Consider the following 14625-nt stretch of genomic DNA (forward strand, 5'->3'; position numbering starts at 1 on the left):
TTGGAATAATCTGCAATGTCGCCTAAAAAATAAAAACTCTTATACCTCTCTGTATCTTTAAGATCATTCTTAATAACTCTTCTCTGTCTGCCTGAATGCTTTCACTGAGCCTGTGCCTTCATTGTCAATTTTGTTTATTTTATTCTACTACAGAACTTTTCAAGTGTACTCATATAAGTGTATTCTCAGCCAACCAACCCTTTACAAATAAAGATTAAATAAAATGTAAATGCTCTATTTGTAATTTTTCACCATATGTTACAGGTATATTAGATTGTAATTTAAACATTTGACTTAATGGTGGAAAATAAGCATTTTATTAGTCCTGTGTTGGGTGACACTTGTGTTTACATGTGGATCATGTGTACGTCTTTACAGCCTGCTGGTTGCAGGTTGCAGATGTGAAATGTTTTTCCATCAACATATGTTTTTCAAAACATTTTTTTCAGGATGAATAAAACTCTCGTATCTTTTCGATTTGCCGTTGAGCAGCTCGACTGAATCAGCTCGACTGAATCAGCTCCGAGGTTTAGTGCCTTGCTGAAGGGCATCCCATGTTGGACAACAATGCATTTATTTGGTATCAATCAGTTTGTATCCAGGCACATCAGTCTTATTTACTCATGTTTCCCTTTATTCAGTAATCAGTCTTTAAACATCTTCCAGTCCTGTTATTCCTTTATTTGGGCAACATTGTCTATAGATCCTGCAGGGTCCGTTTTGTGCAGCAGAAAGTGTCCTTGCACCTGAGCGGCGCTGATCTCAGAGTGCGTGGCTAACGCACGCTCTGCAAACCGCTCTCCCTCAGAGGAAGGCTCATCTGGGTAAAACCTCTGGAACATCTGGGTGAGCTGCCAGTGGGTGCAGTGCCCGATGTACTGCTTCAGATCGACACGGCCCGGCCGGATCAACGCCGCGTCCAACCTGTGTGCAGAGATTACAAGCAAAACTGGCAGTTAATAACACTGAAAATACTAATTAGTGTATGTAAAACTCACTGACAAGGGTTCTGAGCACATGTAGATTACAAATAAGCTGTAATGTCCATTTAAAAAGTCTAGGTAGTTTTTATCTGGAAAAGATATTGTAGTTTATTTTTTATTTGCAAACATACACCAGAGGTTTTTAGTAACATATCCTAACCATGAGTTTCAAAATTCTCTTCCAGCAGTACCTTTCTATGAAGTTGGTGGTCATAAATACTATTCTGGCCTCAGATGAAGCCACTCCATCCAGAGAGTTCAGCAGGCCACTGAAGGTCAGTCTTCCCATTCCCTGGTAGGCCAGAGGGTCTAAGGAGACACAAACACAGTCTGTCTTAACAACCGCAGCTTCACCTCAGCGGTGAAATTCAAAACGACATCTCCTTCCCTACGACTCACTCTCTGTCGGAAGCAGGTCTCGGCTGACGAAGGCGGCGTCTACGTCCTCCAACAATATGATGCTCTGCTGCGGCGCCACACTCAGCAGGTGGTTCAGACGGTCATCTGAGAGGGTTCGGTCGCTCAGACTCATCAGACAGATGCTGTAGCCCAGTTCACCCGCCAGCGCCGTGCTGAAACACAAAGAGTGGAAAAAATACAGCACATGAGGATGTACGCTGCATACAGAGAATGATATGTTTACTTGACATACAGTCCATCGTCCAGTCACACAGAATCACTCACATAAAGCTGCTTTTTCCACATCCTGGAGGACCGTACAGCAGATATCCTCTTCTGTAGGGGATGCCTGCATATACAAAGAAAAACATCATTACTGTAGACTAGATGCTACCACATTGTACTTTTCAAAAACCAGCAATTTAACATATTTTAGCGGATAACCCACAAATTGTACATGTTATATCACTGCTATCATTTTCCAAGCACAGCACAATTTCCTGCATTCCAGCGTCATTGCTCACCACTCATGACGGTACAGTCTGAGAACAGGATTCCAGATTTGAACTTTCAGGTTTTTATGTTTTTGCTTATTTTAGAGGTGTTTTATTGACCCCTAGTTACTGCTGAGGGGTTTACAACGAAACAAGTTCAACATACTCAGGCTTTCTTTGTGTGAGCTGGCTAGACGAACCCTAAACTCGTGATGAGAGATAAGTGGTATCCTGATGGTGGTTATTAAATTTCTTTGTTAACTTTCTGCTTCAGGCTCTGTGCACGTTCCAGTGAAAGGGGGCGTTTGGTGCGTCATTTGACTCTTTTTCCGCACAAAATGGACCGATCGTGTGCCGCCTGCTTCAGTCAGGAGGGACAGGTCATTATAACGGAGAGTTATGAAGAATATAAACACATTATCACAACAAAATCGCTGCAAATAAGGCGAGAGAGGAATGCTGGCAGAAAATTGCTGATTGTGTAAATTCTTTAATTGCTAATTCGTAATTAGTTAACATATTTATTTTATCACTCAATGCCTCCCACATCCAGAGCTTTGAAACTTTTAACTTGATGCAGCAGATTTAAACATTATACTCAAGAAGTGCATTCAGATCTGACTCTGTCCCATAATGAAGGATAAGTGGAAATCACTTTAGGCCAAATCTAAGTGAAATTAATATTATAGATTGTATATTATCTCTGATAAATATCAATAGACTGGTCAATTATATTTTTATTTTATTTATTATTATTTTATTTATTTTTTATATTTATTTATTTATTTTTTTACATTTTTTTTGTTCAAAGTATTTCTTCATTTTTTTATTAGTTTTTTTTTTCTTTTGAAATACAGTTTGATATATTGTAACAAAATCCCATCTCATCAGTAATCCTAACCTCTTGCACCATTACAAATTTACAACATGTCAGATCAAATCAATGGTGAGTATGATAAAAGACTAATCGGTGTTCTAATACCTGCAGTACCAACAGTGTTAAATGGACTTGGCAGCAGATCAGGTAGTCAGTGAGAGAGCAGCGCTTTTTATTGCCGATTTAAGCCGAAACCCGGAACATAACCTGCTCCAGACCAGGTTAAGTTTGCAGTATAAGTTACCATGGTGATGTAGCCAGGTTAAAAGAGAGCCACCTTGGTGACATTGTAAACCCTGACTTTATACTCAACACACCTCTCTAACCCACTAATCTTGCTTCATAGTACACCCCTCTGTTGTGAGCAGGGACTGATTTCAAAATTCTTGTGAGGTGATGCGTTTACGTGCATTCGGGAAATTCTAAAACAGACTCTCCAAGACCAAAATCTTTTGGGCAACTGGCTCTGTCCAATCCCAATTCTTAGATGTTTGAGACAGAACAATAACTGTCATAATAAAAAACCATAAATTACACAACAGGGCAAATAAGAATGAAACTAGAGCTGCAATGATTAGTTGATTAATCGATTAGTTGTCAACTATAAAATTAATTGTCAACTATTTTGATAATCAATTAATCGTTTTGAGTCATTTTTGTAAAGAAAAAATGTCTAAATTCTCTGAGTCCAGCTTCTCAAATGTGAATATTTTCTGGTTTCTTATGTCCTCTATTACAGTACACTGAATATTTTTATGTCGTGGACTGTTGGTCAGGACAAAACAAGACATTAGAGGATGTAATCTTAGCCTCTCACTATGTTCTGACAATTTATAAACCAAACAACTAATCCATCAATTGAGAAAATAATCATTTGAGTTGCAGCCCTAAATGAAACACTTGCAGACAACTTGCGTATACACTGAATGGACGCTGTTTAACTCTAGACTAACAACAGGATATTCTACCTCTGTCCGTGTACCACTTCGGATTTCCGATGAAGTCCTTCACATCGTCTGCGATCCTCTCACCCACGCCCTGCTCCAGGACCACAGAGCTGAGGGGTCTGCGCCGCCGTGGAAACCCAAAGGGCCTCCACTCACCGCCCATGGCTGTGTACATCACCGTCCGTCCCTCCTCCTGCTTCAGGGCCAATTCTCTGGCTACAAAACACAACGGACAGCTTGTAACTACTCAATGGAAAACAGGTGGAGTATATTGCATATGTAAGACTCTTCAAATTTGTACTTAAGTACAGTATTTGAGTAAATATACTTAGTTAGTTTCCACCACTGCTTGTTATACACTATAGACATGTGTAAATCTGTACCTTCTTGTAAGATATTAAAGAAGATTTGTCTGTCTCTGCCTAAAGCAGTGAAGGTGACAGATTCCCACGGGGTTCCAGTGTGCAGATCGATCATTTGTTTCTCTCTGGTCCTTTCCACCCTGATCCACTTCCTCCCATACCTGCAGATGGATGACAGTGTCACAAGTTGGGCTGATGACAGAGTATTTATTTGTCAAGCAAATTCATGTATGTGGATATTCTCTGGAAAAAGAGAGTCAAGCATATAACGTAAAAGACTGCACTGGTACCACGCTGAAGTAAGCTTAAATAACTATAGTTAATGAATCCCTCTGACCAGATGATGTGGTTCCCAGGGCTAGGGTGAAAGTCAAACTGTGTGTGGACCCGTCCGCTCTCATGTGCCAGGTAGGACGTCTCCACGCTCAGGTGCTGGGTGTGCCTGGCGTGCTTGGTGATCCAGCTCAGCAGCCAGTGGTAGCTCTTATCCTTGCTGGGGACCTCCAGGGTGATCATGTAATTCCTGCGGAGAAATATCATCCCCACCTGGGCCCCTTTTCTGGCCACTGCCAACGCTGTTCCGACCCCAACTAGTCCAAATCCGGCCCCAAAGTAAGGGTTGTCCTTCAGGCCGTCCAGGAAGTCTGACAGCGGCATGTTGCTGATATCCGCACACCTCCAGTGGATTCAGACTCTATATGGTTGTTGTAACACTTTGAAGGAGCACAGACGTATAAATAAAATGCAAGCTCATCTGTACATCTGTCTGACAGCCCAGACTTTCCGGAAATTGTTTTGTTACTTAAGATATATCTGCAGACCTGCTGCCTTCCTGGGAATCTAGTGACAGTTGTTGCTACTTTTTTAGTGACACACTCATGTTACATATTAAATATCTCATATCCTGCTAACTTGCCTTGTTTGTCTTCGTCTTATACCGCTATGTAGAGGCTGTCGTCGTTTGTACTGCCTATAGTTTCTTAGAAAATAGTCCTTTCCAGCCAGATAAAGCCTAATGTGTTTAATATGTGGTGGATGTGATGAAGTGCAGCAGTGGTAGCGACCTCTACTACACTTCCTGTGCTTGATAAACATTCCGACTGGACATCTGAGCAGAGAAGATCCGTTCCGCTTTCCTGTTTTGTTATTTTGCTCGCATTCAAACATAACAACTGACTGAGATAAATATGTTTGTGGAAAATATAATTAATGCATTTTGTTGTAGACCGTACAGGGTGCTTCGGCGAAATTCACTGCCAGCAGGAACGACAAGTTTTTGGCGAGCACAATCACAAGAAGCTAACGTTAGCTCAGCTAGCGTTAGTCAATGGCGACGTTGTTAGCGAACTAACTGATGCCAGTTTATATTATAATAAAAAAAATTAAGAGAAATTTCAGCTTCTGCCAGCTCATAAGAATGAAGAGAAGCTGGCAAATAATAAGGAGTAAAGGAGATGGATGTTAAGAGCTGGCTAAGACAAACTGACTGGTTTTGATGTTCCGTTTTTCAGATAGAGAGGACTGCTGAAACCCGGGCAGTAGGTCGAAATTCAGTTTGTATGGTAAGTAACGTTAATGTTTTTATTCTGTAGCTACAACATGTAACTCACTTCGTGTGAAGGAATGCGCATGTGTTATGTGTGTATATGTGTTTAATTACTAGTAATACTATATAGTTACAAACCTCATACCAGTGATGGGAAGTAATTACTACTTAAATACAATTTTGAGGTACTTTTACTTTACTTGAGTATTTCCTTTTACTTTATACTTGCATTCCACTTCATTCCAGAGGTAAATATTGTACTTTCTACACGATGAAGATTTGACACAATGGATAATAAAACAAGCTTTTAAAATAACACACAACACAGTAACACATTGTTAAAGATGAAACCAGTGGTTTCCAACCTTTTTGGCTTTTGATGTCTTACAAAAAGCAGTGTGTAGTCGGGGTCACATTTCACATGTCTATGAGTTGTTAACAGCTCCACCAAATAGTGATTTTTCCCTCTAAACTTCTCACATGTTTTCATTTAAATGAATGTTCACCTTGCACCTTCAAGATTAGAGAAAAAGTCCAAAAACTGAAAACAGATTTGTGTATCAGAACTTTGTTTGTTTTTTCTTCTTTCCTCTCCCATTAATCATCTCATGACCTCTCAAATTTATCTGGTGACCCTTTGGAGGGGCCCGACCCCTAGGTTGGGAACCACTAGACTAAACTAGCTAACTGTATATAAAGTAGTGTAAACTAGCTCCACCTCCAGCAGCTACAACAGTAACATGCTGCTCTAACACTGATGCTTCACTATTAATAATCTAATGATGTCATATATAATAATATATCAGTCAGAGGGACCAAACCACTACTTTGCTAATACTTATGTACTTTTATTTAAATAGGATTTGTTATGTTCCTGTGTGCACTGGTTAAAAAAACATGAGCATAATAAATGTTTGTCATGTCCTTATAAAATCTCTGCTCTGTTTTTTCAGACACAATGGAGACGATGAAACCTCACAGATGTGAAAAATGTGGACAGAGTTTTTCAGACAGTGGCTTGTTTGCTTCTCATGTGTGTTCAAAGAGACAGAGAGCTCCATCCAGTAAAGGACATCTGGAGAGCTACAAATGCTCTCAGTGCAGCGAGATCTTTTCCAAAACAGCTGCTCTGAAACACCACTTCAAAATCCTCCACGGCGGACGTGACCCTGAAGGCCCATTCCACTGCTCTGAGCAAGGCTGCCAGTTCAGCAGCACAGATCATCAGGAATATCAAGTCCACTTGACGTCCACGCACGGCCTCACTCTTATTCCCTGCACCTTCCGGTCCTGCAAAGTGTCGTTCCTCACACAGGGTGAGATGGAGAGCCACTGCAAAGGCCACATGCCTTTTGGCTGCTTTCATTGCCAGTTTATCACCCAAAATGCAAAAGAACTGACTGACCACCTCTCAGAGCACAACCATCTGCCAACTTACACTCAAGGTAAACTGACCTACCTCTGCAAGTAGAAGGTGCTCTGTAGCACAAAAACCATAAACCTGCAGAAGTATGAAGTTAGATGGAGTCCAGTCTTACAGGAGCAGTAACGGATAGGAACTCAGGGACCAGGCCTGTTGTTTTATGTACTGCAGCTGATCATTAGCAATTAATCTGCAAATTAATTTCTCGATAAGTGGTTTGGTCCATAAAATGTTACAAATACTAACAGTCCAAAACCTAAATATATTCAAATGACTGTCATATTGACAAAGAAAAACATCTAATTGTCATATATAAGAGTCTGGAACCAGAAAATGTTTATTATTAATGTGTGAGCAAACAGTATTTTGATACAAAAAATAGTTGCCAATTAATTTTTTCTGTCTGACAAAGTAGTTTTATGTCAACAATTTTGGCTCATCTGTTCATAGGGAACGAGACTTCGCCCACTACTGTCTGTACTGAGGAAATCCACGAGCCTCAAGTCTCCAGTAGGCCGAAAAGAAAACAGAAAACCAACCCAGGTTATTTGTCGTCATCAGTTGAAGATGGGAACAAGGAAGAAGATGAGAGGCAAGGACCTAACGTGAAGAGAGCAAGAAAAGCAGCTGTGCCACTGCCATCCAAAGGTACGTACACCAAGTTTATATGTATATAAAATGATATCAAGTTATATCAAAACATACAACTGGTTAATGAGAATATTTCAATCAGAAGAATCAGTGCAAGAAACAAAAAATAATCAAGGCAACAGTAAACATCCTCCATAAATGATTTTAGGGACAATAAGACCTTGAATTGGTTACCATAAAATAAGGTAAAAATGTCACAGCCCGGCTCAAATGTAAGGCTAAGAGGAAGAAACAACACACACTTTTAACTAAAGATTCATGAATCATTGATAAAAGATGTGAAATATGTGAATAAGTAACATTACAGTGCAACACAGACAAAATATGTTTTATTCTTTTCATGGAAGGAATTCTTAAACTAACCACAAGCTTTGTTTCATATATTCTTGTCCGTTAGAGTACCTCGCAGAGGGTGCAGAGCACATCTATCGCACCAACACCTGTCCCAAGTGTCGGCGCTGCTTCAAGATGCGCTCCCACCTGCAGGAGCACCTCCATTTACATTTCCCTGATCCCAGTCTCCAGTGTCCCACCTGTAAGCGTTACTTCACCAGCAAGAGTAAGCTACGCATACACAGACTCCGTGAGGCGGGTGAAAAGGTTCATCGCTGCCATTTGTGTGAATATTCTGCCGTGGAGCGCAACGCAATCCGCCGCCACCTTGTCACCGTGCACGCCGACGAGGCAGAAGATGACATCAGCTATCCTTGTCCCACCTGTGGTGAAAGCTTTCGCCAGAGCAGGTTGCTTAAAGCTCACATGAAGACGCACAACATCGCGCCAGATAGTGAGCCGGTGGCGTGCTTCCACGAGGGATGTTCTTTCCAGAGTTCTTTGCGCAAGGAGCTTCTTAGACACGCCGCCGAAGCGCACGGGGTCAAGGCCGTAGAATGCCGACATCACGCCTGCGGTGCCGTCTTTCCAAACGAGAAGGACATGGAGGCTCATTATCGGATGCACCTCGCCTACCACTGCTCGCTGTGTGATTTCTCTTGCTCCAATAAGACCGTCTTCCTCCAGCACCAGCGGCACGGCCACCCAGGAAATGACAAGCTTTCCTGCGACTTTTGTGCTTTCGTTACATTTAACCCCGTGGAGTTCGAACAGCACATCGGACACTTACACGCCAACGAGAAGATCCACCGCTGCTCTCAGTGCAGCTATGTGACCTCACATAAACGTGGTTTGAAGAGACACATGCTGATGCACAGCGGTGAGGATGAAATAGTATTTTAAAATGTTCTAATTGTTTTCCAGCATCTTCAATCTTTATGTTTGTTGTTTGGGTCATTTTTTTTTTAAAGGTGAGAAGCCCCACAAGTGCAGCATCTGTGACTTCAGGTGCCGAGATGAGTCCTACCTCTCTAAACATATGCTCACTCACTCTGATGACAAGAACTTCATGTGTGCTGAATGTGGATATGTCACTAAATGGAAACACTATCTCAACGTCCATATGAGGAAACATGCTGGAGACCTCAGGTAGAGTCGTAGATTCACGGTCTTGTTGGGGCACTACTGGGTACAAACAGAGCTATAAAAAAAATAATGATGTTTTTTCTGCGATGTACTGCCTGCTGTAATCTAGTAGAATTTGACCTAAAGCCCACCTTCACCCTTGGTTCACCCATAGAGGTTATTTCACTTATTTAGCCTGATTACAGTTCTCCTTGACTCCCCTGTTACTTTTGTTCTACCTGAGAAGTCTCTAACATATTTGTTTGTAATCATGCATTTGCACGTGCATGACTGCTACCCTTTGTAGTGTTAGTTGTCCACACTATGCTAACACTATGCTATCTTGGTTAAGGGCAGTTTATCACAATGTTAAGTAATGCCAACAGCAGACCCTGAACAAAAGACAGTAACAATTACAGAGTTTTTTTGAAAGGAAACAAATCTACTATGGAGCTGCTGTCACTTTTACTGCCATAATCTTAACGTATGATTGCTTACTGGAGTGTCACCATGTTCCCAGTTCCCAAGTAAGATATTCCGGTGTCTGCCAGGGGTCATTCCGTCCTGGTCTGCCGTCAAATGCCTGTAATTAATCCTCAAGTATTTAAACGATGCTGCTTGTTTACGCAAAAACATTGGTAAAATGCAAGTATAGAAGGGGTGCAGTTATATGCACATGACATAGGTGCAGGGCTATTAAAAGAGCGTCAATTAAAAAAGAGCACACTTACTCCAACAATTTTATTTTTTGTTTAAATGGACAACGTTTTGATCCAAGTCGGATTATCGTCAGGTTAAAAACTCAAGTATATCAGGAGCCTTAGTGACATCATGTAATGAGTATCTCCACCCAACCTCAATGTGAACAGAGGTCTATCAGCTGGAACCATTGAAAACACCTGTGGACATGAGCGGGATTTTAAGTGGTGTTTTTGTATACAAATGAGAGGTGGCTACAGATAAATATAGCCAGATTTGAATTCCTTTTTGCTAGATGCTAAGTGAATTTAGCGGTTTTAGCATCTGCCAGAGTGGGTTCATCTACTTTTTAGTTTCAAGTTACAGTATGTCCCTTGTTGCTGGAAATAGCATGTAATAATCACTTAGAATGAAAGATCTGAAGTAAATCTGCTGTTTTAACTTAGAGATGGTGATCCAGTATCCTATATACACTAATGTTCTTATGACTAAACTTCCTGTCTCCTGTTCTAGGTACCAGTGTGATCAGTGCCCGTATCGCTGTCACCGCATGGACCAGCTCAACAGCCACAAACTACGACATCAGGCTAAATCTCTCATGTGTGAGATCTGTGCTTATGCCTGCAAGCGCAAATATGAGCTTCGCAATCACATGTTGGCCAAACACTCCGGAGAAGGGAAACAGCCGTCTGTGTATAAGTGCAAATACTGTACGTACACTACCTGCTACCGACAAGCCCTTCAAAACCATGAGAACTGCAAACATACCAAGCTGAAAGAGTTTCGTTGTGCACTTTGCTTCTATTCCTCGTTCAGTAGCATCAGCCTCTTCCTGCACAAGAGGAAAGCTCACGGGTACGTACCTGGGGACAAAGCGTGGCTAGAGAACTACGCTGCAAAAGAGAAGGAGAGGAACTCCACTGAGTTCTTGCAGGGTTTCTACCATAAGTCCTCGATAGGTAATGAGCCGTCTGAACAACTTACCGAAGGACCTCCACCACCTCAATGTGATCTCCCTGGATCAGCAGATCACAGTGGAAGCAAGGAAACCGTAGCTGGCTCACAAGCTGTTGATTCAGTGAATGTTTTTGATGTTGTGTGTCAAGAGGTTGTCAATGAAGGTATTTCAGACAGTCCACCTGGGAGCAGTCCCGAGGAGTACTGCACTCTTGTTTTAACTGCACTATCAACCACTGACTATGAAACCCCATCTTTTCAAAACGAGGAGGAAAATTCTCCGAGTGCATCCGCTTTAAATTGCAATGAGTCTGATATGCCACAAGAAAAGGCAGACTTCTCTATATCTACAAGGTCATCAGAGGAAGACAATGTAGCCATAGCCGACGAAGAGTGTGAACAAAGTGACTTGGATGACAACTATGAGTCTCTAAATAATACGAGCCAACCGACCGAGCCTGAGAAGAGTCAGACTGAGACACCAGAGGTGGAGAATGATTGTGGAACAGTCATTTCAACTTTCCCACCTGAGCAAAATCAACCGTTGGAATCCGAAGTCCGTCTGAAAGCCATGAAGAAGCACGACAAGGACCAAGCCGAAGCCATGGTTTTGGAGGGACGGGTGCAGATGCTTGTGGTGCCGACTAAAGACGTTTACCGCTGTGATAAGTGCTCTTATGTAACCAAAAAGGAAACGGCTTTGAAGTACCACTGCCGGTCTTTGTGCCACGGTAGAATACAGGGACACAAGTGCCAGGCCTGTGGTGCACAGTTCAAACAGAGGCGAGGCCTTGATAGCCACCTTGCAAAAAAGTGCCCAGCACTTCCACGAAAAACAAGGACTTTTGTCGGTCTTTCAGCTACACGTCTGGCTACAGATGAAAACTCTACCGTGGGTCAAGATGGTTCCAAACAACTGGACGAGGGAATTAATTCAGATCAGACAAAGCGTCTCTCTCTACAAAATAGGATTTCCACAGATTCAAATGATCAGGATTTTCATCAGCTTGTTAATAGTGCCTCTACGTCTAGTGAATCAGGACATCAGCAACGCAACGTTCAGACAAAAAAGCTTTCCGATAACGAACAAACAGATGTTCCACTGCTGAAAAACTCCCTTTACACTAAAGAAGATGGGAAATTTAAATGCAAGCTCTGCAATTTCTCATCAGTAAAGCTCACAACAGTTGATCGACACACTTCGACCTGCCGGAAAAAAAATCAAATCCTTTCAGAAGTGGATGACGAGTGTGGTGATGAGTCAGTCAAAGAAAAAGAAGATGTGGTGGAGGAGCCTGAGAAAGTTTCAAAGAAATGTCAAATTTTCTCTTGTCCAAGCTGCGCATTTAAGTGCAATCAGAGAAGAGCATTAGACCGCCATGAAAAGAGAGGCTGCTTGAAACCAGATGAGGTCCAATGCACCATGTGTTCATTTGTTGCCAAATCTAAAACGTCTTTGTCACGTCACGTTCTGTATGTCCATGACAAAAAAAAGTTTGGCGTCGCTAAACCTAAGCGTTTAACTTGCCAGCAATGCACTTTCACCTGTAAGCAAGAACGATGCATGACGCAACACGTCGCGCTCAAACACAAAGGTGCGAGGCCTCACCGTTGCCGTTACTGTCCTTTCAGCACCACCAGGCGCTATCGCTTGGAGGAGCACGAGTCTCTTCACACAGGAGTCGGTCGTCACAGCTGCAATATGTGCGACAAGACGTTTGGGGCTGTGACCAAACTGCGTCAACACAAGACGCGCATCCACGACAAACAGCCTACTCACCTCTGCTCGCTCTGCGACTTCAGCGGCTACACGCTTGACGACATAAGACGACACAATCTCAGATGTCACACCGGAGAGTTGCATCACGCCTGCACTCATTGCGAAGCTCGCTTTAGTTCAGAAGTTGCTCTGAGAAACCACTGTAAACGTGTGCACCAGCTGCAGGTCTATTTCTCATGCAAGCAGTGCGACTATACGTGCAGCAGCGAGGCAACGCTGAAGACCCACCAACAGACTAAGCACCCACAAGTAAAGTGCACCACCTGCCAGGAGTCTTTTGAGACAGTGGAAAACCTTGAGATCCACCAGAGAATCCACCTGGCACATCAGTGTCAGCTGTGCCCGTTTGCTACCAAAACAAGGCAGCTATTAGCGCAACACCTCTTGAATGAACATGAGGAAGGATCTCCACAGGACAAGCCTCTCAAGTGCAGCAGCTGCCAGTTCTCTTGTCAGCATCAGCTGGTGTTGGAGCAGCACCTCCGTTCACATGGAGGCAAACGTCTGTACAAATGCACAGACTGCAAATATTCAACCCGGAACAAGCAGAAGATCACATGGCACATCCGCATACACACCGGGGAGAAGCCGTACAGCTGTGAGCAGTGTAGTTACACCTGCACCGATCCCTCTAGGTTGAAGGTAAGCTCGAAGTTTATAGGAAGAGTTAATTATTTTTTTAAAAGTGCTGTTTTAGATGAAACATGATACAACAAGGTCCTATTTCATTGACAGCCTGGAAAACTTACATTTTGTTCAAACACAATCCAAGAATCATCTTAATTTAGTGTTTTATCCCCATAACAACTGCTTGAGGTGAAGAGGAACATCAAGCCTCAGACTCTTGGACTTACTCTGTGTTCTATAATCATTTCCATCATAGCTTCATATGAGGGTTCACCAGGAAGAGAAGAAGTACCTTTGTCCGGAGTGCGGCTACAAATGCAAGTGGGCGACTCAGCTGAAGTATCACATGACCAAACACACAGGTATAAACAGGATATAAAAGTTCATGATTATACTTGTGTACTTTTAAAGATTAGGAACAACCTGATAAATTATTTTTTGGGGTTTGAATGCCTGGATCTGCCTCCCTCAGTGACATTTTACTGCAGAAACTGCTGTCATGGTCTTAATGTGAGGCAGGGTATTTCTGTACTGGACTTTAATGCATAACTAAACCTCCCTAGATAAGTTACATCATTTATTTTTGTGGCATATTTTACAATTTTTTAGAGCAATTATCTGAGTTTGGTTTTGTATAAGTATGGTTTACAGATTGGATGTTAAGAAATGTACACTGCTGAAGATTAAAGATGTATTTGCCTTCACAGGGGAGAAGCCATACGCCTGTGAAGAGTGTGACTACCGCACCAACAGAGCAGATGCTCTCCGTGCCCACCGGGACACGCAGCACTGCGACATGCGCCCTTACATCTGTGAGAAATGCGGCAAAGCCTTCAAGACTAGTTTTATACTGAAAACCCACCAGCGGCAACACAGCGACGATCGGCCGTACACGTGCGGCTTGTGCCACAAGGCCTTCCGGTGGCCGGCAGGCCTCAGACATCACTATCTCTCTCACACTAAGCAGCAGCCTTTCTGCTGTCGACACTGCTCCTACAGAGCCAAACAGAAGTTCCAGGTGGTCAAGCATCTGCAGAGGCACCACCCGGAGATGTCGGTAGAGCAGGGGGTAGTGAGGGACTCCGAAGCTGTCAGCCTGACCCTGAAGGAGGCCTTGCAGGGAACGCTGGATGAGAGAGCAGCCGAGGTGGAGGAGGAGGAGGAAGGAACAGCTGAAGAGGCACAGAAAGTAGGTCAAGAGGTTGCACAAAGAGGAGAAGATGGTTAGATAAAACAGTGAAGAGTAAGCACAATAGAAATGCAGTGATTTTGAAGCCTGTCAACGTTTATATTTCTCCCACTTGATATTATAATATTGAAAAGTTTTGGATTCATTTTCCTCGAAACAGGTTCGAGAAGGTATTAAAAGGTCTTAATTACTGCAGGAAAGTTAAAATATTTTTGCAAAAACTGAAATGAATC

At 42.6% G+C, this 14625-nt stretch overlaps 2 protein-coding genes across 3 annotated transcripts; one reads left to right on the forward strand and one right to left on the reverse strand.

The window, feature by feature from the left end:
- Nucleotides 1-611: 611 nt before the first annotated feature.
- LOC122991844 (mitochondrial chaperone BCS1) lies at nucleotides 612-12424 on the reverse strand. Of its 2 annotated transcripts, XM_044365270.1 has the most exons (8): nucleotides 12406-12424; nucleotides 4400-4775; nucleotides 4084-4223; nucleotides 3722-3916; nucleotides 1668-1731; nucleotides 1383-1555; nucleotides 1175-1292; nucleotides 612-924 (listed from the first exon to the last, which is right to left on the reverse strand). In XM_044365270.1, the coding sequence occupies exons 2-8, from the start codon at nucleotides 4717-4719 to the stop codon at nucleotides 672-674; spliced, it is 1263 nt and encodes a 420-aa protein (XP_044221205.1). In that variant the 5' UTR covers nucleotides 4720-4775; nucleotides 12406-12424; the 3' UTR covers nucleotides 612-671. The 2 variants fall into 2 exon arrangements, with proteins under 2 accessions (XP_044221205.1, XP_044221204.1); XM_044365269.1 differs by lacking the exon at nucleotides 12406-12424 and having other exon boundaries at nucleotides 4400-5126.
- On the forward strand, nucleotides 5270-14599 carry znf142 (zinc finger protein 142). The gene is made up of 8 exons (XM_044365259.1): nucleotides 5270-5624; nucleotides 6562-7053; nucleotides 7482-7679; nucleotides 8080-8895; nucleotides 8987-9164; nucleotides 10353-13218; nucleotides 13460-13565; nucleotides 13911-14599. Exons 2-8 carry the CDS (start codon nucleotides 6567-6569, stop codon nucleotides 14429-14431), a joined length of 5172 nt encoding a protein of 1723 aa, XP_044221194.1. The 5' UTR covers nucleotides 5270-5624; nucleotides 6562-6566; the 3' UTR covers nucleotides 14432-14599.
- The last annotated feature ends 26 nt before the right edge of the window (nucleotides 14600-14625 follow it).

This window comes from Thunnus albacares, chromosome 11 (assembly GCF_914725855.1).
Source record: "Thunnus albacares chromosome 11, fThuAlb1.1, whole genome shotgun sequence".
Taxonomy (NCBI): domain Eukaryota; kingdom Metazoa; phylum Chordata; class Actinopteri; order Scombriformes; family Scombridae; genus Thunnus; species Thunnus albacares.